The sequence below is a fragment of the Hoplias malabaricus genome, chromosome 13, assembly GCF_029633855.1.
Source record: "Hoplias malabaricus isolate fHopMal1 chromosome 13, fHopMal1.hap1, whole genome shotgun sequence".
Lineage (NCBI taxonomy): Eukaryota > Metazoa > Chordata > Actinopteri > Characiformes > Erythrinidae > Hoplias > Hoplias malabaricus.
In genome coordinates this window covers 34,457,931-34,484,883 of record NC_089812.1, presented here as the reverse complement: position 1 = coordinate 34,484,883, position 26,953 = coordinate 34,457,931, and the positions used below count along the sequence as shown (strand labels likewise).

General features: G+C 39.9%; 2 protein-coding genes and 2 non-coding genes across 5 annotated transcripts in view; all 4 read left to right on the top strand.

Moving 5' to 3' along the window:
• Window positions 1-323: 323 nt before the first annotated feature.
• tnpo2a (transportin 2a) lies at window positions 324-20,512 on the top strand. Of its 2 annotated transcripts, XM_066641967.1 has the most exons (26): window positions 324-499; window positions 3,239-3,338; window positions 4,196-4,271; window positions 5,173-5,322; window positions 5,707-5,813; window positions 7,111-7,244; window positions 7,360-7,441; window positions 7,616-7,738; window positions 8,590-8,708; window positions 9,241-9,301; window positions 10,002-10,173; window positions 11,028-11,180; window positions 12,215-12,440; window positions 12,814-12,985; window positions 13,143-13,229; window positions 13,326-13,433; window positions 13,607-13,765; window positions 13,857-13,944; window positions 14,321-14,419; window positions 16,143-16,181; window positions 16,839-16,934; window positions 17,160-17,235; window positions 17,418-17,517; window positions 17,661-17,735; window positions 19,624-19,768; window positions 20,380-20,512. In XM_066641967.1, the coding sequence occupies exons 2-25, from the start codon at window positions 3,240-3,242 to the stop codon at window positions 19,729-19,731; spliced, it is 2,709 nt and encodes a 902-aa protein (XP_066498064.1). In that variant the 5' UTR covers window positions 324-499; window position 3,239; the 3' UTR covers window positions 19,732-19,768; window positions 20,380-20,512. The 2 variants fall into 2 exon arrangements, with proteins under 2 accessions (XP_066498064.1, XP_066498065.1); XM_066641968.1 differs by lacking the exon at window positions 16,143-16,181.
• On the top strand, window positions 9,357-9,428 carry LOC136665483 (small nucleolar RNA SNORD41). The gene has a single exon (XR_010795260.1). It is a non-coding gene; the product is annotated as a small nucleolar RNA SNORD41 (small nucleolar RNA).
• Window positions 10,326-10,392, top strand: LOC136665484 (small nucleolar RNA SNORD41). Its single transcript, XR_010795261.1, has one exon. It is a non-coding gene; the product is annotated as a small nucleolar RNA SNORD41 (small nucleolar RNA).
• Window positions 20,513-24,409: 3,897 nt separating the features above from the next.
• tmem104 (transmembrane protein 104) overlaps window positions 24,410-26,953 on the top strand; it is a 65,248-nt gene continuing 62,704 nt past the window's right edge. The window contains exons 1-2 of the mRNA XM_066643018.1: window positions 24,410-24,827; window positions 25,513-25,585. Of these exons, the coding sequence (XP_066499115.1) occupies window positions 25,541-25,585 (45 nt within the window). The 5' untranslated portion in view covers window positions 24,410-24,827; window positions 25,513-25,540. The remainder of the gene's footprint in view (window positions 24,828-25,512; window positions 25,586-26,953) is intronic.

Sequence of the window (26,953 nt, the reverse complement as noted above, 5' to 3'; positions counted from 1 at the left end):
TATCCAGACTATTAGTTTGTAAATCCGCCTGTTGGCTAACGGTAAGAGGAGGCTTCACGGGCCTCAGGAGCTGAGGTCACACCCGGGCTGGGTCTTGAATGGCTCCTTGCTCCTTATGTAGGGCACAGCAGAGGGTAATAAATAATACCTTCTACATCCGAGTATTGCACTCGTTCTAGACTGGGAGGCATGCAGTTAGTGGTGGAATATAAATAGCTTTATAATACACATGTACTGCCCCGTGAAAGCCATTTTTTTCCCGACCGATGTAGTGCACTACAAAGGGCAATACGAGGTATTTGGGATGTAGCCGCAAAAGCGGCGGGGTCCTATCAGCGCCTCTCGCTTGCTCGCTCTCTCTCTCTCCGTATCCGCTCGGTGTCTCTCTCTCAGACAGAGCTCCGCCGGCAACAGAAGTAGCAGCGGCGCCTTCACTGTATTCACTTCACACTGGTGCATGCATCCCTTCTGCCTCTACAGGCCTCCGCACACAGGCGCTGTGAGTACCATCGCCCACCAGTACGCTCGTTTTATTAGTCAAAGACCCGGAGTGAATACACAGCGCTTAAATAGAGGTAAAGCTGCGGATGATCCGTTGTTGCTCGGATACGAACTTTGGCGGCGCTTTGAAATCGAGATTAGCTGCATTTAGCTTAGCATCCTTCACGCTTTACTCAGCGGTGGAGCTGACTAGCCTTAAATGTTAGCTTCTCAAAATAAGTACTGATCAACACGGCGCATAAGTTCGAGTTATCCCGTCCACCTTAAGAAACCAGTGTAACCGCTGAAGCATTTAAGGCGGACCGGACGATTCCCGTAAGACGATGGAGCCTATCTTCGTGGTGATTTTGTGGAAATGGGAGTCAGCCTGACAAATATTAAGCGACTAACGCGTCGCTACAAGTGACTTAATTTGAGTCTGATGTTCTTGAACCCTGCCTTCTCGGTGCATTTTGGATCACCGTTGCGATTAGTGTCGAAGCAGGGGTTTCACACATGGTCTTCAGCTCTGAGCCAAAGGCCGCGGGTGATATGCTAACGGGCTAAGTAGCGGCATGCTGTAAAGGCGCTAGCGGCTCGTTAGCGAACAAAGCGCCTTCTTAACTGCAGACGCACAGAGTTCCTGCTAACTTTAATCCACTTTATCGAAATGTTTGGTCAAACGGGTTACCGTAGTTAAACAGCTTTCCTTTGGCGGTGATATAACCCACTTATTAAATCTTGTTTTCATTTTTCATGTAGTCAATTTAACGTTTCTATGGTTTTAAGAAACTAAAGTAATAATTTTGACCGACCATTTTCATTCCTCCTTTCCCTTCCAGCTAGACCTTTTAACTCTGTGCCTCTAATCCCAGTTTATTTAAATAATTTAATCAATTTTATTGGCTCACTCGAAAAGCAGTAGGATCTGAAACATTCCCAACTTGAATAGGCGGCATTAAAGCGCTGTAGTCAGAGCAAGTCCCGTGCAGTCATTGAATAAATCCCTAAAACTATCCCTCTTCATCAAAATGACAGCTTTAAACATTTTTATCCCAAGAAAGAAAATTCAGAGGCCTTAAAAGTGGCTTAGAACTAACTTCACACCCTCGTCTTTATGAAATTTAGTGACCTCCTCTCTTCTCTTACACATCTGTGATTTGTCCGCAGCTTAAAAGGTCCGTCCTGCACGTTCACTGCATTGGTTCCTTGGGTTTATGACGTAAGAAAATGGCTGTCTGCAATTTGGCCTTTTGAAACTGCCGTTTCAGCTCATTCCTACTGAACTCATTGACTTAGCTTATTTAGCCAATATGTCTGCTAGCATAAAAAAAACAATAATAAATTAAATAAAAAATAATAAAAACCCACACTGACATGTTAAAGTAAAATATCTAGAATTTCACAAAGGGGGTCTTTGAAATGTAAATCTGTCTGTTTCACTGACCCAACTAAATAAATAAATATAAACAACTGTAGCCATTTCACACTTAAAATCCAAAATATTGGCAAATGTCTTCTCTTAGAAATTTTGAACCTGATTTTAAAAAAGGAGGCATAAATGTACATACTGCTTTGATTTATTTATTTATTTATTTATTTTTTTGTAAACTGAATAAACTAAAACTCTAACTTGACTATTGAATTAACCCCTCACAGTAACTCTCCACATGCTCAGCTGTGATCTAGACATCATTCTACATTAGATTTGGGGTTCTTTAAAGAGCCCTTCCTGTCAAGATTACGTTTTGTTTATTGGTCACATGCACATGTGTTTTTTCTGGGCTAAATGAGCAGGCTGAACATGTCCGCTTTGAAATTGCAGTGTCCCAGAGACTGTCTCAAATGGAGGAATTCAGACAGCAAGGGTTTCTTACATCATAAACCTAGGCAAACAAACCTGTTAGCTTCATGGTTAAGGCTTTTGACCTGCGGGCAAGTATTGGAGGCGTGGGTGGAGAGTAATGTGGGGACTAATTAAAGGTTCTGAAGTTAATAATAAAACTTACAATTGGTGAACTCTAAAGAATACATTTATATCACAACAACAGGGTTCATTTAAGTGTTGAGATATTGTCAAACTCACACACACTTAATTAAAATAAAATTAAATTAAAATTAAAAACTGTGCTCAGATAAATGCACCTATTCCAGTTATACACTGCAGTCTTTTGTTATTGAGTAGTAACCGTGTAGTTTGTCTGCTTCTACAATTGATGTCCACATTCATATACAAAAGGTATAAAAACAGTAATAAATATCTTCACATTGTCAACCTCTAATGTTACACAGACATGGCCAGCTTTTTGAGGTTGGGAACTAGGCTAGATTAGATAGCAGCCGGTGACCAAGAACCAGGTGGCACAGGTTTATTTGGGGATTAATGACAGTGGCTGGGACATTGAGCTCTTTGTTTGCCTGTATGGTTTACCCCCCCCCCCCTCCTTTATAAGCCTTTAGCACTGAAAAAAGGGTGCACTGACACGAACATCTAGACCTATTGAGCCATCACGGTGCAGTTATTTAGCCAGTTTTGCACAGTTCCTCAGGGCTCAAGCGCGTGGCCAGTGTTTAGTAAAGTCAACACGAAGATTCAGTGCTATCTGTATTCACAGATTTATCCAGTCTCTTCTCACCAGTTTTCTGTACTGTTTCTATGGAGTGACCCATTAGTGTTTAAGCACGGTTTATTTTTGTAGCTACTGTTGATGCTTTAATGCTCTTGCCGACTGTTTCTCACTTGTGATCGTTTGTGTAGGATGGAGTGGCAGCCGGATGAACAGGGACTCCAGCAGGTCCTCCAGCTCCTGAAAGACTCTCAGTCCCCAAACACAGCCACACAGAGAGCTGTGCAGCAAGTATCCTTCACAATTAGAATACCTTTATCTGTGTGGAAGCTGTACTCTTTAGTTTGGGCACATGCCTCGACCTAGACCAATGTCGGCCTGTTTCCTAACGAGTGCCATACGTTGTAATGTTGGTGTGTGTTTGGTTCTCAGAATTTACAGTTCTTCAGCTTAAAAGTTCAGTGTCTTATGTCTAGGAAATGCATGAGTGGCTTAATTTTCGTTTCCTACTTATAAACATGACTTTGTTAGCTATGAGGGTGCAGTTTAAATGTTTTGCAATTGCCATTTAAGATAGCGCTGAAATGCAGCCTTTCATTAACCTCAGATGAATAAAAGAGTTAGGACTCTGGTATAATTAGGTCAGCCACCCACTGGTGTGAAATCAGGTGGTTAACGGTTTCATTTTGACTATTCTCACGCTTTTTATTGGTTTATGAATTACGCACCAAATGCTTTCATTTTATCCCCGCATGTGTATATATATATTTTGTAGCTGCTATCATCCTCCCAAGCTGGGGCTTCCCAGTCTGGGGCAGGGTCGTGTCCTGCTGTGATTTATATGTAGGCTTGTAGCTTGTCTAACCTATCGGAGTGAAAATTGCTAGCTTTGCAGCTGTAACCTATAAAGTTTCTTTGCCAGAAAGACGGGGACACGTGGGAAGTGAAGAAACACTGATTGTAACAATTGCTGTTGCAGCTCTGTGCTGTCGAGGCAGTCTCACGCTCGTTGTGAATTACAGGTTTTCATGTAATCAGTTACTATCATTATCACAGCTGGTGGAGCGCGAGTGTCAAACACGATTTGATAGGTTTGCCTTATGAATGCTTCTCCAGTGTTTCTTTTTTCCCCTTAACTGTGCCTTCAGAAACTGGAGCAACTGAACCAGTTTCCTGACTTCAACAACTATCTCATCTTCGTTTTGACAAGACTGAAGTCTGAGGGTAGGTGTTGTAACTGCTATCTAGAACCCATCCTATCTGTAAGGTGCTCAATGTTAGATTGGTCTCCTCACTATTATTGACTATAGCTAAAGGTGTATCTAGGCTTTAAACGCATAAAGGTGCTGTATACAATTCTGAAGAACAACTGCTGAACTCAACAGCTATAACACACCCTTCTGCGCTTCTTCAGAAGCTCATGCGTGACATATGTCTCAGAGTCTCCTCTGCCCCTCCCTTTCCTGTGCATAGCACAAACACTGCCTGTTGCTGGTTGGCTGCAATGGTGGTGTTTCTCAGTCTGAGCCACTTTATTTGTTTCCATTTTACAGAGCCAGGGCTAAGTATGGACATGACATTTGTCCAGCATGTAAACTGACTGGAGAGCTAGTAAACTATTTGCTGAATTTTGCATGAAGTGGATTAGGTTGAAGCACGTTTTAAATCTCACCTAATAAGATGAATTTATGATTAAGCATCTTAACGGGTGTTTGGGTGGATTTGTGTTGTAAAAAAATAAGCAGGATTTACTTCAGCCCTCGTGAGTAACTTTCTAGTGGTGCAACCATTTTAGTCTTTATTTTTAACACAAAGGCAGATGGGGGTGGGGATGATGACATTGCTTTGGATGTTGGGTATAAACATGTCTGCATTTTTGACGTTGGCAAACAGATGTGTTTTAAATTGAAAAATTGCATAAAGTGATAACTTTAGATAAATGATTTTTATATAAGCAAAAGGCTACTTAAATCACATTCCCTTCATTGTTTCTGTGTTTGTGCCACTCTTTAGCAAAAGCCTTTCCCACAGCTTCTTTCTGTTATTCGTGGTTACATTCTTGCTTTGCTACTTTCACACATTCACACTTCTATTTGAAACCCTGTCTTCTCTTCGCTCCTCTCAGATGAGCCGACTCGTTCTCTCAGTGGTTTGATTCTGAAGAATAATGTGAAGGCTCACTACCAGAACTTCCCTCCTGCAGTGGCAGACTTCATCAAACAGGAATGTTTGGGCAACATAGGTGACCCATCCCCCCTAATTCGCGCCACCATTGGTGAGTCTATGTTACAAGAATTAAGAGTGATTTATGAAAGTGTTACAGGATGCTGTTATTTTCCCCTAAGATTCAGCGACAACGTTCCATAATGATTCATTTAGTGGTTGTATGATTCAGGAACTTTTTTTAAATGTTATTCTTGGCCAAGACCTACTTACCCTCAGCTTCGTAAGAAACTACTTGCTCCATGTCTTATACTGAATTAGGCCTCATCTCCATGTGGCATTGTATTGCTTCTTTTTGCTAAATAAAATATATAGAGTGCTCCTAATGATTTTATTTACACAGGCAAAGTTTTACTGACAGGCTATTCTTATTATATGCTCTTTAGACTTGCCAGTAACTCGTGCTTATAAAAGACATCTAATGCTCCCCACCCAGGTATCCTGATTACAACCATCGCTTCAAAAGGGGAGCTGCAGACATGGCCTGAACTGCTCCCTCAACTCTGCAACTTGCTTAACTCTGAGGATTATAACACCTGTGAGGTCTGTAATTCCACTTGTGTTAATTTGATTCATCCTTTTTATTCTATTTTAATATTTTTACCTTCATTTTACCTTCATTAGTCAATAGCACAGATTTCTACACAATGTTATTAGCTGATTATGGGTGTGTTAGGTTAATGATGGTTGATGGTGATAATGAAATTGGTAGTGATTTCTGACTGTTTTTGGTGCCATAAAAACAGGTGTGGATTATAGCTCAGATAAATGTTAGTTGCAGGAAGAATGTATTGACTGTCAGCAGTGGTCTGCAGACTAATAAGAAGCTTGATATTTTGAATATAGCTGATAAATATGGCGCATCACGGTGGCGCAGCAGGTAGTGTCGCAGTCACACAGCTCCAGGGACCCGGAGGTTGTGGGATCGAGTGACTGTCTGTGAAGAGTGTGGTGTGTTCTCCCTGTGTCTACGTGGGTTTCCTCCGGGTGACTGTCTGTAAGGAGTGTGGTGTGTTCTCTCTGTGTCTGCGTGGGTTTCCTCCGGGTGACTGTCTGTGAGGAGTGTGGTGTATTCTCCCTGTGTCTGCATGGGTTTCTTCTGGGTGACTGTCTGTGAGGAGTGTGGTGTGTTTTCCCTGTGTCTGCATGGGATTCTTCTGGGTGACTGTCTGTGAGGAGTGTGGTGTGTTCTCCCTCTGTCTGCGTGGGTTTCCTCCCACAGTCCAAAAACACGTTGGTAGGTGGATTGGCGACTCTAAAGTGTGTGTCTGTGTTGCCCTGTGAAGGACTGGCACCCCCTCCAGGGTGTATTCCTACCTTGTGCCCAGTGATTCCAGGTAGGCTCTGGACCCACCGCGACCCTGAACTGGATAAGGGTTACAGATAATGAATGAATGATAAATATGGCTGCTTCAGGTGATATAATGTTTGAAAGGACACATTTTATATTTAATTACTGTGTTTGTAAATGTTGGAATTCAATACCTAGACCTAGTATTGGATACTGTTGTCATAAGATTGCAATATGCAAATGAGCATTATTGTGTGCTATATACCTCACATGCTCTGCTTGTTTGTGAAGGGTTTTTGAAAGTGTCATTTAAATTCTAATAGTCATGAAGTGGTTTGGCCAAAATTATACAGTCTAATATTAATCATGTCACACCAAAGGTATGTTTATTGTAATGGAAGCGATAATTGTAATTACACTGTGCGGTATTGTTAATATCACTAATTCACCCTTGTTCATGATATGCTTCTGATTCTACTTCAACATACAGCTCTTCATTATTTATTATACCTTGGCCCTTGTTTAACTTTTTTCAGTTTTTGTCCTCAGGGTTCATTTGGGGCTTTGCAGAAGATATGTGAGGACTCCTCAGAACTACTCGACAGTGATGCACTGAACCGGCCTCTAAACATCATGATCCCCAAGTTCCTTCAGTTCTTCAAGCACTGTAGTCCTAAGATAAGGTCAGTTTCCACATATCCTACCTGTTAACTCTTAGGAATCTCACACCATGCTTCCATGGGAGGTATAATCTTCCTGTCACGTTGCGTGATGGTGATGGGTTCTGTTTTTCTGCAGGTCTCATGCCATTGCTTGTGTAAATCAGTTTATTATTGGAAGAGCTCAAGCTCTGATGGACAATATTGACACCTTCATTGAGGTAACTACTGGTGGATTTACTTTTTAGTTTTGAAAATACAAATGAGAGAAAAATAATTATGTATGTCACATTTCTTTATTATCATTTTTACTTTTTTTTTTTTAAACATTTTAATTATTATTATTTTTTACATTTATATTTGCCATACGTGTCCTCTTACCTGTGGTCTACCAGAGTCTGTTTGCGCTGGCTGCAGATGAGGACTCTGAGGTGAGGAAGAATGTGTGTCGAGCTCTGGTCATGCTGCTTGAAGTCCGTATAGACCGGCTCATCCCACACATGCACAGCATTGTTCAGGTAAATATTGATTTGTTTGTATTATGGAATGCATTATCTTAAGCCTATTAAAGGAAAACTAGACAAGTTCCCTCTAGAGTAAGTCACTTTTACAGCACTGTATTGATATAAATAGGTTGTTGGGAGGTTTCCTACTCTTCTCCAAAATTTACATAGTACAGTTTCTGCAGTGCTGAGCCCGGAATAGCAACGACACACACACTTCTCCCTTTTGCAGCTCACTGAAATTTTAAAGCTGTAAATTTAAGGTAAAAATATTATATAGTGCTGCTTTAAAAACTAAATTTGGGGAATAATTATTATTTTGTTCTTTCTCATAGTACTGTGTTAAATGTGTTGCATAGTAAAGCATTCTCATGTGGAGCATTGGGTTGATAAAGTCTTCCCCATGAAGCAGGCCATTAACTTGCTTATTTACTCAGGTAATTAAACTAGCGAGACTCCGTTGGGTTGGTGCATGTGTTCCAAATGGAACCAACTCGACTACCAAGTCGAGTTCTGTTCTCATGTCCAGGTAAGCATTGGAGAAGACCTTGTGGGGGTCAATCCATGACCTGGTCCCGAGGCATGAGGAATAGCACTAAAAACTGTGGGAAACCCTGGGTTCAGCACTGCAGAAATTACACTAACTTTTAGAGCAGAGTAGGAAAACACCCCCACCCCCTACTGATTTCAGTACAGTGCTGAAAAACTGAGACTAGGGGGAGCTCCAGGAGCCAACCCCCACTCCCCCGCCCCCAAGTCTTACCTAGTGTTCCTTTAAGTTTTTAGGAGTTCAAAAAGTTATTGTTTGACCAACTGCTCCTTGACTGAAAATTGACAACTATTTAATTTTGTCTTTTGGAATTCAGTACATGCTGCAGCGCACGCAGGACCCGGATGAGAATGTGGCTCTGGAGGCCTGTGAATTTTGGCTGACTCTGGCCGAGCAGCCAATCTGTAAGGAGGTGCTGTCTGGACACATGGTTCAGTAAGTCACTGTTTATGGTAAAATTTCCGGGTATAAAATGCAGGGCTGTTGCTTTTTTTACTTGTTTGACCAGAGAGATGGTAATGGGATGTCTCTTACTGGCTGCTGGCTTTGCAAGGTGGGGACGGGCATGTGTTGAGCATCTGCCACACATCTAGCTTGTCTCCATGGAGATGATGACATCAGAGTTTGTGACTGTTGGTGATGTTTGAGTATTCATACTGTCTGATCCACTGCAGCTCAGTCCCCGCACACCCATTAGCACATTTGGTATCATATGGCACAACTAATTTTGGCATTCCTTCCAATGTTCTTTTAGAGCTCTTGGAGAGATTGGTTTCATTATTGTGAAAACATCAGAGACATAGTTTTGAGGCACCATCGAATAGTTTTTTAGAATTACTGTATCATTGCCAAAATTGTGGGGAATTTGAAAGGTGTGATGTAGAAATTGTTTAATTTTATACCCATGTTTGCAGTTATGTTTTAATCAAAACCTTTAAACATTCTACTTAAACACAACCCTTTTTAGGCTGATCCCTATTCTGGTGAATGGAATGAAGTACTCTGAAATCGACATCATCTTGCTCAAGGTGAGTACACATGCTGTGAGACTGTGTGAATGTTTGAGGTATTTGTGGCCAGGCATTGGGGATGATGATATCTTTTTTTCTTGAGACTTCTCTGTGATGTTTCTTGTATTCATACTGTCTGACCCAAGGCCAAATATCTACAGCTTTGAGCCCTCGTATGGTTTAATGCCAGGAAAGGCCATAGGAAAAGAGCCATTCCTGTTCTAGAGAATGTTGACACAACTTCTAACTACTATCCCTAATGTGATGTGTGTGGGTGGGAAGTGTGATTTCTCTTAACTCATTTGACATGCGTTGCAGGCAGGTTTTTGAGGTTAATGATTACAGAGTTAAAAAATAGAATATGCTCTAAACACGTTTGGATGTGTTACTTCAGTCTGCTGTCTAGTTACTGAAATATAAAACGAATTCCTTTTACCCGTGGATTTCAGAACGTGCTCCAACACAGAGCCATCGTTTTAACTTTCTCGTATCATCCTGTTTTAAAATGCCAATTTGAAGGTGACTCCTTTAGCTCTGAAGGGGCTAGTACATTACTTGAATCTCCTACAATTATTTTGATGAAAGCTCACGACCCTCTGTTCCCTTGCCATAAAATGTGAACATGATTAAGAGGTTTTAGCACAACTGTCTCTCAATGTGACTAAAAGGCTTTCGCGTTCTAACCCAATCTCCATTTGACCTTGTACTCCTGCTTCAGGGTGACGTGGAGGAAGACGAGGCTATTCCAGACAGCGAGCAGGACATTAAACCCCGCTTCCACAAGTCCCGCACAGTCACACTGCAGCACGAAGGAGGTGAGGGAGAGGAGGGGGAGGATATCGACGATGATGATGACGATGACGACGACACTCTGTCTGACTGGAATCTACGTAAGTGAATATTTGGAATACACAGCTTGGCTTGATCGATAACTTTTTTTAAAACACCTGGAATGTTCTTGAAAGGGTTGTATTTATTGTTTTGTTTGAAAATTTCTTTAATGTCAGTGGCTTTATGTTTGTTGAGAATCACACTGGTTTCAGTGGAGGTGATGACAAATTAAAACTTGACTGCCTGTGATGTTCAAGTATTCATACTGTCTGATCCATTGTGACCAGAGTAACACATCATGTATCATTTTTGAGCCAAATCTTAAATATTGCAAATGTCACTGTTGTATTCACAATTAAAACGATATATAATAATGATTGTACTCATACACAATTGTTGCATATACTCAGTTGCTGTTGCTATACTGATGCAACATGCAAATGAGTTACTTTACAGAACAACGAAGTGTGCTGTGGGTTTCCTGACTAACCTCTGGGTTTCCAAATTAGTTTCTGTGTATATTTCGATAATGCAGGTACCTGGGCCTGTATTCAAAGAGATTCTTTGAGTAGGACTACTGATCTAGGATTGGATCCCTCTGCTTTGCTGTGCCCAACAGTAATCTTGTCACACTGTGATTCCACTATCTCTATTCACTATTGTTGTGACTGGTACAAAATTTTGTTGGTCCATTCACAGCGACATTTTGACCCCTTTAAACAGCACCTGGAAATAAATGGATGGTTTTGTTCCAGCAGTGAAATTTTATTGCAAGTCATCTGTGCAGCAGTATTCTAATACAGTGTGTTGTCCATATTGTGTGGCCCCATTTATGTGCTTGGGGAATTTTTTATTTTATTTTTAAATATATTTTCAGGCTAAAATGGAAGCTAACCACCATTTTGTTTTTTAGGTAAATGTTCAGCAGCTGCTCTGGACGTTTTGGCTAATGTATTCCGGGACGAGCTGCTGCCCCACCTGCTTCCACTGCTGAAAGATCTGCTGTTCCACCCAGACTGGGTCATCAAAGAATCTGGCATTCTGGTGCTGGGGGCCATCGCTGAGGGTAGGCCTAAGATAGGACAATGCTGGAGCTAACTGTCACTTATTTTCCACTTTGCACTGCTGTGCATGAGCTAAGACATTGCTTTGTGTCTAAAATTTGCATGTTATTTTTGCCCTGTAGCTGTGAGCGTAATGTGGGGGTAGTAAGAAATAAGATTGATGCTTTACAACGTAGTGTTATGTATGAACATGTAGAGAAGATTGCAATGTTACAATCAGCACTAGAAACAAGGAATGAATATACATTATATGGACTAAAGTATTGGGATAAATGCTTATAAAAGTTATAAATCCTCAGGTCTTAATATGAATTTGGTCACCCCTTTGCAGCTATAACAGCTTCTGCTCTTCTGTGAATGCTTTCTAAAAGCTTTTAGAGTGTATGTTTGAATTTGTGTGGACAGACACTGATGTTGGATGCTAGGCAGGCATGCAGGTAAATTTTTCCTGGCGTTCGTCAAACTCACCTGTCAGAGTGCTGGTAGAGAATTGTGATTTGTTATTCCACAGAAACAGTATTCTACTGCCCCAAAATCCAGTGGCAGCTTTAAACCACTCCATCTGTTGCTTGGAATTATACTTGGTGATATAAGGCTATACATTGTCTGCCAATATGTGGTCGAGTTGCTGTGGTTCCTAAATGCTTCTGCTGTTCAGTAATAATATTCAGTTGATCTTGGAATATGGAGTATTTAGAAGGGAAGAGATTTCACAAACTTACTTGTTGCAGTGGTGGCATTGTTTTGTAGCAACTTGCTGGAATTTATAGAGTTCTTTAGAATAACCCTGTGTTTTTGTTTTTTTTTCCCCCCATTCATTCATTAAACCCACACTTGCTGCAATGGGACTAAATGAAACCTAAGTTCAGTTATTAGTTGTGTTCCCATACATCTGTCCATGTAGTTTCTCCTTAAAATTTAGAAATATATAGCAGCAATCTTGAATTCTATTCTGCTTTAAAAAAAACTGTTAAATTGTTAATACTTACTGGCTTGTTTTATCTCACTGGTTTGCATATGCTCTCCACCGCTGCAGGTTGTGTACAGGGCATGGTTCCTTACCTGCCAGAGTTGATTCCTCATCTTATCCAGTGTCTGTGTGATAAGAAGGCTCTGGTTCGCTCCATTGCCTGCTGGACGCTGAGCCGCTATGCTCACTGGGTGGTCAGCCAGCCACCCGACGCCTACCTCAAACCTCTCATGACGGAGCTACTCAAGCGAATCCTTGACGGCAACAAGAGGGTCCAGGAAGCTGCCTGCAGGTGTGTTTGTGCATGTTTTCTCTGCACAGGTGTGTTTTGGAATGCATTTTGGGGATATATGGTGAAAAATCATTTTAAAGAGCTGTATCAGCACTATATTAAAACACAGATACACATATCCTCTAAAGTGGTCCAGAATCGTTTGTTTTGGGTCATCTAAAGGCTGTAGCTTTATTTAAAATCCAGATAATCTCAAGGTATGATAACAAGCAAAGGCTTAATGCACACAGTAAACAATTTCAGGATCTGTTAGCTCATTTGCGTGTTGCTGCCCTTTGCAATATCAGGCCAGTATTGTAGTTTGAATACAAATGGTAATGTGCACCCATGTTAGTAGCTGTGTAAAAGCTTGTCTTTTGCTTGTTTATTGCAGTGCATTTGCAACTTTGGAAGAAGAGGCCTGTACTGAGCTGGTTCCTTATCTGGGCTTCATTCTGGACACACTGGTCTTTGCCTTTGGGAAATACCAGCACAAAAACCTTCTCATCTTGTACGACGCCATTGGGACTTTGGCTGACTCTGTAGGCCACCATCTCAATCAGCCTGTGAGTTTTCAAACCACACCAAATAAATGACGTCTGTCATTCTGAACCAACAAAAAAAATGGCCGGAAAATCATGCTAAGCCAAATCACAAGTTGTTTTTGCTGTTTGAAGGAGCTGTACATTTGCTTAATCTAGCTTCATTCATTCATTCTTACAGGAATATATACAGAAGCTGATGCCGCCACTTATCCAGAAATGGAATGAGTTGAAAGACGAAGACAAGGATCTGTTTCCATTGTTGGAAGTAAGTTTGACCATTTTGCTGGATTTAGTAAACGCACCAAGTCACAAACTTGTACTATGTAGTAAAGCAGGAATAAACGACTCTCCTTATGTCTAGTGCCTGTCATCAGTGGCCACTGCTCTGCAGAGTGGCTTCCTGCCCTATTGTGAGCCAGTATACCAGCGCTGTGTCACGCTGGTTCAAAAGACCCTTGCTCAGGCGATGGTGAGTGTGTACACACAATCCTCACTCACCTATAATGCTGATACTCATCTTCAGTAAATGTATCAATCTCTATTCTAGCACTCACCATGTCATTTTATTACTTTGTTTACAATATAAACTTGAGGTGTTTTTTATGGATGTGTATGAGCGGTCTCTTTTCCTTGCCGTGGTAGATGTATAACCAGCACCCAGAACAGTATGAGGCTCCCGATAAGGACTTTATGATCGTGGCTCTAGACCTGCTCAGTGGACTGGCTGAAGGTTTGGGAGGTCATGTGGAGCAGCTGGTAGCCCGTAGTAACATCATGACCCTGCTTTTCCAGTGCATGCAGGTAGGCACAAGATATGTAAATTTGTGGATGAGGAGTCTATGCTTTGTGTGTCCTGAATAGTGAAGTGTTATTTGTGTGTGTGTGTGTCTAGGACACCATGCCAGAGGTGAGGCAGAGCTCTTTTGCTTTGCTTGGAGACTTGACCAAAGCCTGCTTCCTTCATGTTAAGCCCTGTATCGGTGAGAATTATTATTTCTTTCCTCCTAAATCCACCTTGTAAAGAATACAATGCCATTTCATATAAATTAAACTATGCAGTGTAGGTAAAACTTTATAAATAAAGTTTTATAAATTTTTCTTAATTAGACCTTTTATTCTTCATGTTGAACAACTTCCTCAGTCATTTTACACCTACATTTTTAACAGCTTTCTAGTAATTGTTTGAAACAACACATCCTTAGAATGGTATTTATTAATATTTGTCTTTTTATGGCGGTATATTCATTCCTTTTTAACATGTCCCTAGTTGCAAAGATTTTGAACTGGGTTTGTTTATTGCTACACACACCTAAATATGGGCACTGTTTAGTGACGCATGAATTTGTGTCTCTGCAGCTGAGTTCATGCCCATCCTGGGACTCAACCTGAATCCGGAGTTCATCTCCGTCTGCAACAATGCCACCTGGGCCATCGGTGAAATTTCCATACAGATGGGTATGTTTTACTTAGTCATGCATGCCTGATTCTTTTGGAAAATGTATTTCCTCACTGTCCAATCAAAAACAGGTATCTCCATTTTCCCCCAATTTTGTTTTTTGTTTTATTTTCTACATCGCTGGAGCACAGCAGCTGTTCTTCACATTGTTTGATAATTTCATAATAAATGCGCCAATAGAAATGCTTCAAAAAGTACTTGTAGTAATATTTTTTTTATATTGACTGACTGGAAGTTGAGGATTATTTTTCTTCTTTTGTTAGTTTGGAGAAACCTGAACCTTTAATTGGACTGTGACGGTGTGCAATTGTATGTTTTAAAAAAATAAAGAAAAATTTGGGCACACCTGGTTTAATTAATGTTTTTGGGTTTGAACCCCCCCCCTTTTTTTTTTTTAATTTATTTTTTTTTTTTATCTATTAGATTAATAAATGTCTTCAAAGGATATTCCTAAATTTATAACATTGGAAAAACAATAAGATTAAATCACCATATGATCTTTTTGTTTTATGGCACACATATAATGTTAATTTTTATGGCTCACAGCCAATGATTACCCAAAAGTCATTATGTCAGAAAATTTGAATAATTAACACACAACACCCACAAAGGTTTCTTAAGCCTTTAAAATGGTGCATTACTCTGGTTCAGTAGGCCACACAATCATGGGGAAGACTGCTGACTTGACAGAAGTCCAGAAGGCAGTCATTGACACCCCCCCCCTGCTGTATCCAAGCATATTAATTGAAAGTTGAGTGGAAGGAAAGTGTGGTAGAAAAAATACAGGGAAAACCACAGCCTTGAAAGGATGCCAAGAAAAGGCCATTTGAGGCGGATACCGTTTTCTAGCAGGACTTGGTACCTGTCCACACTACCAAAAGTACCAATACCTGGTTAAATGACCACAGTATCACTGTGCTTGTTTGTCCAGCAAACTCGCCCAAACCCAAAATTGTCAAAAGGAAGAGACACCAGACCCAAAAATGCACACGGGCAGAACCCCGTTACCAAAGCAACCTGGGCTTCCATAACACCTCAGCAGTGCCACAGGTTGATCACCTCCATGTCACGCTGCACTGATGTAGTAATTCATGCAAAAGGAGCCCCGACCAAGGATTGAGTGCATATACTGTACCTACTTTTCAGTAGGCCAACATTTCTGTATTACATTTTTTAATTGGTCTTATGTACTATTCTAATTTCTGACTTTGATAATGACTTTGGGTTTTCATCATCAACATTAAAATAAATAAACATGAGTAGATCACTTTGTAATGTATCTGTATAATGAGTTAATTTTTATTTAATTACAGAATTAAATTAACTTTTTGATGATAACCAAATATATACACACACACACACACCTTGTAATTTGGCCAGGTTTGTTCAAATTTTGAAATACAGATGGATATTACAGACATGCAGGCATGGATGCATAAAACTGTTCATTTTTAGGATTACAGAGAATGTGCAGGTGCCAGAGTTGGAGTTGACAGACTGCATTGTCATTGAACAAATTGTTTTACTGTGATGCTCTCAGCTTAACAGCCTGTGCCATTTGGATTTGGCAAGGCATAAAGGCAGCTTGTGTGTGTGCCTGTATGTGCGTGTATGTCTGTAATCCTGCAGCTGGAACTTTCGAGCCTCTTAGCGGAGTGTGTGCCGTTGTTTTGGCATGGTAGGCTGCAGGCAGGCTAGTGACAGTGTTTGGTGTCTCTGCAGGCTCAGGTGACAGGAAGCAGGGAGCAGGTGATTGTTCAGGTGAGATAGGATGGGGTTGGGTCATTTTTTGTGAATCAGGAAAAAGGCAAAGCGAAGTGTTTTACCAGATTGGAAATGAGCAGCTGCAGCTAATTAATTAATTTTTTTTAAACCAATCAAGTGAAGAGATTTATCTCTGTGCTCTACCACTTTGTTTCACATTTGTTCTCCTTTCTTTCACATTTTTTTATTTTTATTTTTTTAAGTATCACAAAAGTTAATAAAAACAAACCAATTATCTATTGGCTACAAATAGCTAATCTGATGTAGCCCATCTAGTCTTTTATTCCAGCTAATGAGTATTTTTTATTTGTTTATTTATTATTATTATTATTATTATTTTTATTTTTTTTATGAACAAGTATAGCATGTCGTAAACTCGTGAGGGTCTGTCTTAACACCAAAATGGGTTTCCTGCCGGTCCAGAAGGCTGGCTAGCTTACACACTTAGAGCAGATTAGACCGCTAGCAGTCAAGAGCAATGAAGCTGTTAAAAATTCTTAAATATAATTCAACAAAGTGTACGCATACTTCATTTCATATTAAAAAAAAAACATATGTAAGTCTGCTTTTCGAGGTTCTTGGTAGTGGTTGAATTTTTCCCTTATCTCCCCTTCGTTTGCGGTGACTAAATGCTGTTTTCTCTCTTGGCCTCAGGTGTAGAGATGGAGCCATATGTGGGTCTGGTCCTTAACAACCTGGTGGAGATTATAAACAGGCCCAATACCCCCAAGACTCTGCTGGAGAACACAGGTGCTACAGTTACATACATTACGAATAGTTTCTTTGTTCTCCTTGTGCCACACCGATGCATGTGATGAACTGCAAAACAGACATTCGAAATCTGAACTAAAATGTGGAGTTTCAGTTTCTGATTTTAATGTGGCAGCAAGTTCATATGGTACATTGTGGGTTATATGCTTCTATGCTGGAGTTGTGTGGATTTATTTTGACAACTTTTCTCTCTTGTTGGAACAGCCATTACGATTGGTCGACTGGGATATGTTTGTCCTCAGGAAGTGGCACCCATGCTGCCCCAGTTCATTCGACCTTGGTGAGACTTTTCTTTTTATCTCCTACATTAACTCCCTTAGGTGTTTTTATGCTTATGCCGTGCACATTGTTTTTGATACTGATTATATAAAACATTTTCACCAATAGATTAATTGGATGTGTTGAACTATATCATTGCAATCCTAAAGGACCTTTGTTTATTGGAGGTCTTTCTGCTTTCAGGTGCCAGTCGCTGAGAAATATCAGGGACAATGAGGAGAAAGATTCAGCTTTCAGAGGCATTTGCCTAATGATTGGAGTGAATCCTGGAGGTGTAGTGCAGGTGACTGTACAGATTCAACTTGGTTATAGCAGTAAACATGAACATCAGCGTGACGCATTGTAGCAACCACAGGAATGCTAAGTTGATAAGACAGGACATTTTACACTAGAATAAACCTTTGTTTTGTTTGTCTCTCTCTATAGGATTTTATCTTCTTCTGTGATGCCGTGGCTTCCTGGGTAAATCCGAAAGAAGATTTAAGAGATATGTTCTACAAGGTATGTGCCAACTGATCTGGGTTTGTTTTGCAGATCTTTTTGTTGGTGTAATTCATATGACAATATGTATTATGATTGTTACATGGTAATACATTTCTCTTAATCCTGGCTGTCTGGATTTCGTGAAGTTTAGTATTTTGATGTTACTTAATGATATTTTATACAAAACGGATTCCAGAAAAGTTGGGACACTAAACAAATTGTGAATAAAAACTGAATGCAAAGATGTGGAGACGGCAAATGTCAATATTTTATTCGTAATAGAACATAGATGACAGATCAAAAGTTTAATCTGAGTAAATGTAACATTTTAAAGGAAAAATATGTTGATTCAAAATTCCACAGTGTCAACAAATCCCAAAAAAGTTGGGACAAGTAGCAATAAGTGGCTGGAAAAAGGAAATTGAGCAAATAACGAACAGCTGGAAGACCAATTAACACTAATTAGGTCAATTGACAACATGATTGGGTATAAAAAGAGCTTCTCTGTGTCAGTGTCTCTCTGAAGTCAAGATGGTAAGAGGATCACCAATTCCACCATTGTTGTGCAGAAAGATAGTGCAGCGATACCAGACTGGTGTTACCCAGCGTAAAATAGCAAAGACTTTTAAGTTCTCATCATCAACCGTGCACAACATCATCAAAAGATTCAGAGAATCTGGAACAATTGCTGTGCGTAAGGGTCAAGGCCGTAAAACTCTACTGGATGCTCGTGATCTCCGGGCCCTTAAACGTCTCTGCACTTCAAACAGGAACGCCACTGTCAAGGAAATAACAGAATGGGCTCAGGAATACTTCCAGAAAGAATTGTCAGTGAACACAATCCACCGTGCCGTCCACCGTTGCCAGCTGAAACTCTACAGTGCAAAGAGGAAGCCGTTTCTAAGCAAGCTCCACGAGCTCAGACATTTGCACTGGGCCAGGGGTCTTTTAAAGTGGAGTGTGGCAAAATGGAAGACTGTTCTGTGGTCAGATGAGTCACGATTTGAAGTTCTTTATGGAACACTGGGACGCTAGTGTTGTTGCCAGAAGTTATCAACGCTCCGTTCAGAAGCCTGCATCACTGATGGTATGGGGTTGCATGAGTGCTTGTGGCATGGCCAGCTTGCATGTCTGGAAAGGCCCCATTAATGCAGAGAGCTATGTTCAGGTTCTAGAACAACATATGCTCCCATCTAGACGTCATCTCTTTCAGGGAAGACATCAATTGAAACAACATATTTTTCCCTTAAAATGATACATTCTCTCAGTTTAAACTTTTGATCTGTGATTTGTGTTCTATTCTGAATAAAATATTAGATGTTGTCGCCTCCACATCATTGCATTCAGTTTTTATCCGCAATTTGTTTAGTGTCCCAAATTTTTTGGAATCCGGTTTGTACTAAGCTGATTTAGATGTGGAGTGGCACAGTGGTGTAGCAGGAGTGTGGTGTGTTCTCCCTGTGTCTGCGTGGGTTTCCTCCGGGTAACTGTCTGTGAGGAGTGTGGTGTGTTCTCCCTGTGTCTGCGTGGGTTTCCTCCGGGTGACTGTCTGTGAGGAGTGTGGTGTGTTCTCCCTGTGTTCGCGTGGGTTTCCTCTGGGTGACTGTCTGTGAGGAGTGTGGTGTGTTCTCCCTGTGTTTGCGTGGGTTTCCTCTGGGTAACTGTCTGTGAGGAGTGTGGTGTGTTCTCCCTGTGTCTGCATGGGTTTCCTCCCACGGTCCAAAAACGACGATTGCCGACTCAAAAAAAAAAATACAAAGTGTCCCTAGGGGTGGGTGTGTGTGTGTGTGTTGCGCTGTGAAAGACTGGCACTCCCTCCAGGTCCCAGACCCACTGTGACTCTGAACTGGATAAGCGGTTACAGACCATGAATGTATGATTTAGATGTTAATTTGTCTGTTTGCAGATCCTACATGGCTTTAAGGACCAGGTCGGAGAGGAGAACTGGCAGCAGTTCTCGGAGCAGTTCCCACCACAGCTAAAGGAGCGGCTGTCGGCCTGCTATGGCGTATAGGTGCGCCTCCCTAACTGACACAGGACACACCTGATAGGTATATTAATGTCTAACATTTTATTCCCCAGTTTCTTTTTCGTCTTACCCCAAGTGTAGTCACAATCAGGATGGTCAACGTTGCGCAAATTACATACTTAAATCATACTTTACCTGAAACTCCACTGAGCTGAGAGAAATCGAGCTTGATTATATAGACGTTTTATGACATGATAAATATCTATAGCTATTAGCAAGGTTAGCAATATAAGCCTGAATTTGATCTGTACCTCTCTACATTTGTATTGATAAAGTAGGTTTTAAATAATATTCTTTTAAGTTTACATTCTGTTTTTAAACTAAATCTGTTCATCTGCCTGTGATAACCTATTAAACACCAGGGGAAATATCCTGTTTGTTTGAAAGTCAAGGCAAACCATTATTTAGACAGGCAGCCATCATCCATTACTTGTAACTCCTATGATAAACTAAAGAAGCAAGCTTAAGGCCCAAAACATGTCCTGACATTGTAACCTTAGATTTGTTTGTTACATTTAACCAGAGCTTTGTATTCAAATGAAAGCACACTCATAAAACATTAGTTTATTCCAAGACTCAAGTGTTGTCTGGGATATCGTCTGTGTAACCTTCCTATTCTCTCTTTCTCCTTAGGTCTAATCTACGGGAGGGTTACTGGGGAACTCATCCATGTCTGTGTATTGCACTGCCCTGCTGTTGGAGGGGGGAAGAACGGCGCAATGGTCTGTGTCGGGGCGGCCCCGCACCCTGTGTCTCTGTGAGGGAGGGTGGGAAAGGGTGGGAAGGGGGTTAGGGGGAACCAACCTCTGCAACATATGCCGCGTTTTAGCATCCCATGCGGTCGGAGTAGGACTTTTTAAAACTTAAAAAATTAAACGGAAGCAAAAGGGATCTAGGCTGGGATAGATGGGAAGAGGGAGGGAGATAGATAGGAACGCCTCGCCAGCTGATAACTCCACTGCTCTCCTCTGTGCAGGAGAGTGCTTACGGGAAGGGGAGGGCTGGGTAGCACCAAAAGCGCCCGATAATAGTACAGTCTAGTCAAGCCCTGGCACCTCAGCTAAACGCCTATAGCACACAGAGTGTTACGTAGACCCGCACATTTTTTTAGACAAAGCTTTAGGGCAAACAGTTTTGTTTTTTGCCTTGATGATCTTTGAGTACCCTAACGCATACAGACTATCTTACAAGTTATTGGTTGAACACAATGCTATAATCATTTTAACTATGGGGATTAATGACTAGAGGTAAAGCACGAGATGCTTACAATGCTAGGGAGATTTCACCTTTTTAAATATGTGATCATTACTTGTCAGTAAGTACCGTACATATAGTCTTGCTTTCAGGCTGTGTATTGCATCTTTCCAGGCCGTTCATTGTTGTTACTTGCTCTGTGACTTGGCCAGAACCTTGGTTTTAAGTTTCATATTTCTCCCCATCAAAGATGCTCCACCGTGTTTCGTCAACCCACTAGTTCTGCTGTAACCAGAACAACCTTCAGGAACTGTAACTGTAGTGCTGAGTGTTTTCACTTTTCTTCTGCTTGCTCAGATAAGGGAATGAGAATGATTTGCATGAAACTCCAGACCCTTGGAGAAATCAGTGCAATGTGCAAATGTCAATTTTTTTTTTTTTTCCTTTTCCCCCTTTTAAGATACTTTGTTTTTTGGTTTCTTTTAAAGAACAACATACACAGTGTTAGCAGACTTTGTTTTAATATTGACCTTTATCATTTAGGACAGCGTGGGTCAGTGTTCTGTTGTCTTTTGGCAGTAGTACGTCCCCATATCTTTCATATCTAACTGTGCTCCTCTGAGGAAAAATATACCGAAGCCTGACCTCCCTGTAGAGCAAAGGAAGGTGCTGCTAGTGCTTTACAGAAGGTGTGATATGAAATTAAAACATTAGTGATGTCAGTAAGAAACAGAGTGGTTTTAATGCACTTTCTCATAAGCAATTTCATGCTTACAGACAGCAATCTAGCAGATTTATAGAGACTATATTTGTTAAGTTTGTTGGTTAAAGGTATGTCATGACATGACACTATTATAAACAATAATAACACAAGATTGTTAGCGCAAAGTGTGTTGAGATTCTTTTACTCATGGCTCTAGTTGGTTTAGCTGGTAGTCCCTCATATTGGCATCATTTTGTGTAATGAATTTGGCAGGTTTACACCTCAGTAAAGCCACATCATATTGATATGTAATGAACAAAATCTAAGCGAATAGGTTAAGTCTAAATTAAACGGTAAGGTTGACATCTGCTTCCAGTGTTGAATGGTTTTTGCCAGTTTTACCCAGTGTACCTCAACTTGGCTTTGTAAGTGAAGAGGAAATGGTTAATGTAAAACAGGGTTTAGACTGAGAGAGTTAAAAGGATGAGGTTAATTTGGTAGCTCCCCTTGTGTAGCTCTGAATAGGTGCTGGATTTGCGATGTTCAGATGCAATTTGGACTCTTTCAGTTTTTTTTTTTGTTTTTTTTTTGCTTTTGGTATAAAATGTGGAGACGCACACAGTTGTCTGAGAGATGTAAAGAATTGCACTGGCTTTCTCCCAGGATAATTTTTTTCTTTTTTTTTTTTTTTCTTTTTTTCCTTTTTTCTTTTTATTATTATTATTTTTTAATGGACAAGGCCCGTTGTCAACACTTTCAGTTCATTGAGCATATCCTGTTTTCTCTCCTGGACTAACTTTGACAGAGGCCTTATAGCATAGATATATAGACAAATCTCTGCATAAATATGTGGCTAATCACTAAGTACCAAAAAAGAAAAAGCAGATTTTGTCATGAATAGCCATGAAAGCAATAGCCATGTCTCTGCTAGTACACATGCTCGTGTCTTTAAGGTACACCAGGTTTGCACCAACCCCCTCACCCCCTCTCTCTTTCTCAGATATGAGGACGGTGAAACGTTCATGCAGTGAAGACTGGTATTTAATGTAAATGCCTTGGTGTACCTTAAGACCTCTACTTTGTTCATTCAATAATAATAGCTTTGACAATCTAATTTTAGGTTTATACACTTTTGTAAATCGTTCCTTCCTCAGGACTTGAGCTCTGTAAACAGGCGAATGAAAACGCAAGTGTTGCTCGATAGGCATTCAAAGTTTAGGCGAGTTATTTCAATTAACAATTTGGAGATTTCTTGGATGTTCAAACATATGGTCTGACGTTCCCTGTCCTGTTTCTCACAAGAACTTTCAGGAGAATTAGATTTTAATAAAGAGTGTGAAGGCTGACTGAACTGATGGACTAAATTGTTGAACAAAAACTACAACACTGTGAACTACTCAGTATGGAGCCAGTTCAGTTCCCTATTACCAAGTAATGTATTTTTAAAGGCAGCAAAACACTCATTTACCTGCAAAATATTGTCATGTCCTCATGATAAAAGATTTTTTTAAGTTACTTATTTTTTTTTTTTAATTCTTGAAATGTTATTTATTTTGTTTTTTACTTTGTTTTGTATTTTTTGTGCTTGCAAGCACAAATATTTTTTTTAGACTTTAAAAGTTTTATTATTTTTCTTTTTATTTTAAAGAGTTTTGTTTTTGTTGTTTTTATATCAGCCAGTTCTGACTTTTTTCTTTTTATTAATATTATTTTTTATTTTATTTTATTTTCAAATCAAACAATTCCGACAAAGAATTAGGATGGAAAGAGGGGAAATGCATTTGAGCCTGTACTGTGTACTTAGGAGAATATTTGCTGAACAATATAAGATGTAGGGATTTGTTTTTTTTTATTTTTTATTATTATTATTTTTTTTTTCCTCTTCCACACTGTGGTGCAAACTCATTTATCTCTCATCAGTTTCTATTTTAATTCTGTGAAATGGGGAAATAAATTCTTTTCTACCAACTGGGAGATGAAGGTACAGTGTGTTTTATTGTAGTGTTGTTTGTCCTTTATTTGTTTATGTCTCTGCACTGGAGATGTTTTAGTGAATTTTTTTGTCTCTGTTTATTTGCTCTTAACAGGCCACCTGAGGATCTATGGACTGTGAGAGCACAGGGCAGTAACAGTGTGGTTCAGTGCAGATGGCTCATATTTTTGTGATTAACACTTGATCGCTTAATTTTGTAAAACCTGTAACAAAATAAAGCCACAAAAAAAAGCCTTTCTGAGCAAAATTAATTTAAGAACTCCACACCACCTAGAGTTTGGATGTACTTCAAGGGCCCATTATGACAAACAAGCAGTTCAAAAATCATCCCAAATGGGTGAATTCAGGCCACTGAGGGTTCATATGTAATAACCCTAAGGAATCAACCCTGTCAGTTTGTGGGGCAGGGCTTTTTAGCTGCAGGTGAAATGGGAAAGGTATAAAGATGAGGACTGATTGTATGCTGAATCATATTGAATGAGTCACTCAAAAAGGCTGGTTACTGTCATGAAATGAGCATAGTTTTATCACAAAACAGACAAGGAATGTGTAATTCTTGGAAGGGTTATAGAAAATGTGGTCATAAATGAAGAGAATATGCTCATATGTAGAGTGGTAGAAGAATGGGTACCACCACCAATGCCCTCCAGTTCAGCTCTCTCCTCAGGCAGGGACACCAACCTAGACCGCTGAAAGTCGTTGGGCAAGACTTCAAACTACATTAAGTAACAGAATTAAGATTGAAATACACTTCCTGTAATAACATCCGCCGAATACAACTAATGTAAATGACTTGCTCCGTCCTCTGATCAGTTTGTGGAGCTGGAAATGCGGTTGCGCTGCGCCTGAACGTGTCCAGTATCTGCTTTGACTTCAGCTCAGAGACTGTACAGGGAACTGACGTTAGCGCCTAGCTCCGGAAACCAGAATGGCGTTTTCTACACGCTTTATTTTAGCATTGACTCATTTGACACACGGCCAGAGTCTTGCGACTTGATGACGTGGGCCCGTTAGAGCTAGCCTACCAAAAGCTTCATGAAAATAAACCCGTATTTTGTTATTTATTTTGGGTTTGTTGTTTAAGTTAGCCAGCTGGCTAGCTAGATAGCTTCTCTGAGGCTGGCTTAGTCAGCAACGTATTTGTGGAGAATCCGCCAGGGAACCAGTCCACCTTTCAGAGAAAAGACATAGGTGAGTGGTCAGATTTATTTTTTAGGCTGTGTTCGTGTGTATATACTTTTAGCTTTAGACGTGAGCAGAAGACTGTGGTTAAACGGACCTGGCTAAAATAGATATCTTCTGTGGAGCTCCGCTCAGTTACTAGCGGAGTAACGTTAACATTTTACAGCTTTAATATGAGTATTTAGTGAATGCAGAAAAGCTGAGAAACACTTTAAATTGTTTAAACTGCTGTGTGGTATTTTCTAAAGTAAAGCGCACAGCCTGCTGTCTTTTTTATGTCCTGTCGAAATGTCCAACTCATCACTAACGTTGAAATTAAAGGGGAGTTCAGTGATATTTTCAACAAATGAATTAATTAAGTATTAAACGTTACTACATTGTGGCTTCAGTTGACGTCTCGTGAAATGCTTCATTGTGAATAAACTTCCAGAATCTGCATGGTTTACAGTGCTGGCGGTAGGAACCAGAAGTATGGGGATGTTCACGACCTTTAAACTTAAACTTTTCATGAAGAATCATTCTTAAAACTCATAATTTTCCTTTCACATTGTATCCATTTCACGAGACTGCTCAAAGTGACTTTTAAAGCTGTTGTGATTGTGTGGAGACATTGAAAGTATAGACGATAATTAAAAAATAAAATAAAAGTATTGACGATAATTAAAAAAAATAACAATAATTTGTATTTTTTTAGGTTTGGGATTTGACAGCACTCTATCACCATGGCGGGTGGCATTACTGACACAGGAGAGCCATACTCTCCATTCGTAAGTAGCCGAGATTTATTTATTTATTTTATTTTTAATTAATTAATATATATATATGTAAATATAGGTCCTAGCAGTTGTACCATGCTGCTGCTCTCTGTAGTATTTGCCCTCAGTGTATTAATATTAATACCCTTCATCCATCTGTAATATTAGTAGTTCATTTCTGATTAAATTTTAGCTACTTCTCATAAATATTTGTTCCATTTCTGCAGTGCTATGGATTTTGTATCTATAGCGATAGATAACCTGAGAAAGTATCAATGGGCCGACTTGTGCTCGCTGGAGACGATGTCCATGAGAAAGTGTAATTTTTTTTATCTTACAGCTACTATTTTTAGAATAGAGTTTTCGGACGTTTTCTTATTTATAGTGTATCGTGGATAGGATCCCCCTTGCGTTTTATGACAAAACAAGTCAAATTACTCATGTATTTTGATGCTACAACAGTTTGATACTGATACAGCGGCAGTCGAGTACAAAGCAGGTGCTCTTTTCTGACTCATGTTGTTTACATCACAAAAGTGTAACACAGGGTGGCCAAAGTAAAAGTTGTTGCTTCAGGCAAAAGGTGAAACAACTCAAATCAGCCGTTGTGATCGCTAGGTTAAAGGGGTAAATGTTTTATTTGGTGTATTTATTTTTAATAGTCTTGGGGCATATTCCTCAAAGAAGGATTCCTCGATTAGTAAGCTACCTTAGTTCTAAAGTTGAGGACTGTCTAATTGGAATCTTCCTCAGCTCTGTTCCTGTTGAAAAGGCTTGATTTTTGGCTTAAGTTTTCTGCCCCAACTGAGATTCTTTGTGGAATACCCCCCTTTGACTACGTAGGTTTTTGTGTAGATTTCGTCAGTAGAACTGATTTATTTGTTACTTAACAAGCTAAAAGATAACATTCAATTGCTGGACCTGTGTATCTTGGGTAAGATTGTAAGGACACAACATATCACAGTTTGAACAGAAGGGTCAGGTGATAGCATGTGATTTACAAGTTACTCATTTAGCCACAGGAAAAAAAAAACGAAACCATAAGGATTTAAAATGAATGCACTTCTTTCCGAAATGAGGAAAACCACAAGCTGCATGTTGTGCAAAAAAAAAACCATTCAGTGGCTGATGTCAGCAGAAACCTATGCATGTGTTGTAGCTAAAACTTGTTCTTACTTTGGTGTGCTTTTTACCTTTTGAATTTATCTGCATGAAAAAGGAAGTTTACTCTGGGAACCTTAGTCACTGTGTGTTGTTTTAAAGACATTTCTGTATTTGTGGGATATATTATACTACATTTACAAACTGTAGACAGTCTTTTTCCATGTACTTTTTAAACCACATTGCACACTACAGTCATCAGGACTCCCCAAGTACATC

Excerpts from the sequence above, each read along its gene's own strand:
- tnpo2a (XM_066641967.1), top strand. The coding sequence starts at position 3,240 with ATGGAGTGGCAGCCGGATGAACAGGGACTCCAGCAGGTCCTCCAGCTC. Across the intron at positions 7,442-7,615 it reads ATATTGACACCTTCATTGAG|AGTCTGTTTGCGCTGGCTGC; the intron begins GTAACTACTGGT and ends GTGGTCTACCAG. Across the intron at positions 12,986-13,142 it reads GCCACCATCTCAATCAGCCT|GAATATATACAGAAGCTGAT; the intron begins GTGAGTTTTCAA and ends TCATTCTTACAG.